The sequence below is a fragment of the Myotis yumanensis genome, unplaced genomic scaffold (assembly GCF_028538775.1).
Source record: "Myotis yumanensis isolate MYYU_CA2020_CCGP unplaced genomic scaffold, mMyoYum1.0.hap1 SCAF_13, whole genome shotgun sequence".
Classification (NCBI taxonomy): Eukaryota; Metazoa; Chordata; class Mammalia; order Chiroptera; family Vespertilionidae; genus Myotis; species Myotis yumanensis.
In genome coordinates this window covers 49846770-49849856 of record NW_027223764.1, presented here as the reverse complement: position 1 = coordinate 49849856, position 3087 = coordinate 49846770, and the positions used below count along the sequence as shown (strand labels likewise).

The 3087-nt window shown below is 51.2% G+C and overlaps 1 protein-coding gene across 1 annotated transcript; it reads left to right on the top strand.

Moving 5' to 3' along the window:
- Positions 1 to 229: 229 nt before the first annotated feature.
- On the top strand, positions 230 to 3087 carry LOC139022068 (mannose-binding protein A-like). The gene is given in 6 exon segments (XM_070433091.1): positions 230 to 410; positions 787 to 903; positions 2000 to 2074; positions 2717 to 2888; positions 2890 to 3065; positions 3068 to 3087. Coding segments are annotated over 6 exon segments (741 nt in total).

Here is a 3087-nt window from a genome sequence, read left to right as displayed (position 1 = left end):
TATTCTAAGGATTAAGAATTCTAATTCAGTTGGAAAAATGTATATGTTTTTGATAATGGAATGTGTAAGTTGTCTGTCTCCTTAGTAGCCTGGGAGAAACTCAGAGTCAAAGCTGGCGTGTCTGTGTCCCGAGCACAGGGGCCAGCACACCAGAGGTGGTAGCGGATGTTGGCTACAAGGGGTGGGATGAAATTCTTCCCCTCACTCTCTCCACTACCAGGTGAGGACCATGTTGTGGTTTGTATCACTTCCCACCCTTCTGTGTGTGGTGACAGTGTCCTTCTCAGAACCCACACCCTGTGAAGATGCCCAGAAGGCCTGCTCAGTGATTGCCTGTGGCATCCCGGTCACCAATGGCACCCCAGGCAGAGATGGGCAAGACGGAGCCAAGGGAGAAAAAGGAGACCCAGGTACCCAGGCTGGTCTGACTTCTTGAATCTTTACTCCCCAGATGGATCTGAGACAGAGCCATGAGCAGGCTCCCCTTACATTATTATGGGCATGAATCTCTCAGGATAATTCCTGTACATTGTCATTGTCTCCTAAATAAAGACGCTGCTGTGACCTGGCTCCCACCTTTCCACGCAGGAATCGGTGGTGTGTGCTTGTCCCTAAGAGGCAGTATCTGCAGCCCGGGCAGCTGGCGCTGGAGGCAGGAGGTCTTTCTTTCTCAGGTCACCACTAGTTTGCTGTGGTTTCTGGAGTTAATGTGAATCTAGTGCTGAGGTTTCGGAGGAAGAGAATGAGTGACAGACACTGGGCCACATGTCCTTCATCTTCCAACAGGGCAGGGGCTCCGAGGCTTGCAGGGCCCTCCAGGGAAACTGGGGCCTCCAGGAAGTAGAGGGGCTCCTGGGCCGCCAGGAATGAAGGGCCAAAAAGGAGATCGTGGAGACAGTTCAGGTAAGGGGCTCATCTCAGCATGGGGTGGGCTGAGGGGACTGGCTGGGGAACTGGAGGGCCATGAGGGAGGGGCCCTTCTCTGCTGCTCCACTGGCAGACCTCCCCTCTGCTTCCTGACCCAGCACTCTCACTCCTCCCAGTCCTACTTGGGGCCTGAAGGGATTCCCACAGGCGCCTGAGAACAGACTTGCAACCCTGCTGGCCACCCCTCGTGGCCCCTGCAGATGGACCTTCTCCCTTAGCTGGAGCACCAGTGCCAGGCTCCAGGATGAGTGGGAGGAAACCGTTCCCCTTGGGTTTTGGGTTTAAGTTTGTTTTCACAGGAGTGGCAGGAAGATGGTCTGCTTCATAAGATCCCTGGTGCAATAGAGTAATGAATAGGGTAAATAAATAAATTTATCCGAAGTGAAATAATTAGTAACAACAAAAATAAAATGATGAACTCACATAAATATTTGCTCACTGGCCCATCACAATTATACGAATACTAGTGACCCCACCACACCGCAGGACTCCCCGGAATCCCCCGGTACTGTGAGACTCAGAGTCAAGTCAAGTCCCTCTGCTCCTTGAGACCCAGATCAAGTCCCCGCCCATCCGCACACACCTCACCACTGGCGCGCAGCCCCGCCCACTCACAGGCACCTCCCAGCGCACACAGTCTCCTGGTGACCAGTCTTTGGTCATTACGGCGGGTCGGAGTCATGGCAAACGGGTTTTCATAATACAGATTAAAGAGCTCACCTGGAATAAGAAATAAATGCATGATTAAGAAAATTTTTCAAAAGGTCTGAGTTCATTTTTTTCTTATAAATGAGTATAATATTGCAGTATTTAAGCAGTATGTGAAGAAAAGGATCCAGAGAAAAGAATACAGATTGCAAGTTACCGTTATTGCTGTTTCAAAGTTACAGTTTATAAAAGTTATGAATTATGTCTGAGAAGGCAGGAATACAGATGTTTTGTTTTATCACCTCCTTTTGTTTTCATATTTTTCTGGAATAAGCTTTTACTCCCCCCCCCCCCCCCCCAAATACTCTGTTCTTGAATTTAGGGTCTTTTTCTCAATATGTGCCCTTCTCCAGTTGCTTTGCAGTTACGGAGACTAAGCTGGCTAACTTAGAGAGAGAGCTGAGGAGCCTGGAGGCGGAACTGGACCGCATCAAAAAATGTAAGCCTCTTCCTGCCCCTCTGGGTTCCCTCTCTCCCCTTGTCCTTGAGCACTCTGGGCTTTCAGGAGGTGGGAGAGAACTAACAATTGTGTACATGGATTACATACCAGGGCCTGTGCTAGGTTGGCATTTTCTCATAACATGGTTTCATTCTGTCCACTCAAGACTGCTATTTGTGAGCATTACACTTATTTAATTTGCATGTGAGAGAAAATAGGTCCAGGATTTGTAGATAATTCATTCAGCATCACCCAGGTGGGAAGCAGCAAAGAAAAGCTTGCATGGAGGTTTGCTGCCTCCAAATCCTTTCTCCTTCCTCAGCACCACTGTTCTCAGACGGCTGTCCCTGCCCCTTTCTATCCTGGGGTCCAAGCCTGGCAGCGGGGCCCACGCCTGTTTCCCTGTCCACCTGCACTGGGGCAGTTTGTGCTGGGGGACTGTCTCCAGGACAGGCTCCCCCAGGAGAGGCGGGGCTCTGCCAGGGCCTTCCGTACACTGAGGAGCTCCTCCTCACTAGGACCTGACCTGAGGGGGTTGCACATGGGCTCCTTTTCAGAGTCCTGACTCCCAGACAAGCGCGTGGTCACCTACTGGCCTGGGCTCCAGGCCGAGTCAATCCCACCCGTCCTTTGTGATTTCAGTGCAAACCTTCTCCTTGGGCAAGAAACCTGGAAAGAAGCTCCATGTGACCAACGGTGAAAAGATGCCTTTTTCCAAAGTGAAGGCTCTGTGTGCTGAGCTCCAGGCCACCGTGGCCACCCCCAAGAACGCCGAGGAGAACAAAGCCATCATGGACGTGGCCAATGACCATGCCTCTGGGCATCACAGATGAAGTGACCGAAGGCCAGTTTGTGTATGTGACAGGAGGGAGGCTGACCTATAGCAACTGGAAGAAGGATGAGCCTAATGACTTTGGTTCAGGGGAGGACTGTGTGTGCCTTCAACAGGATGGGCTCTGGAATGACATTTCCTGCTCTTCCTCCTTCGTGGCCTCTGTGAATTCCCAGCCTGA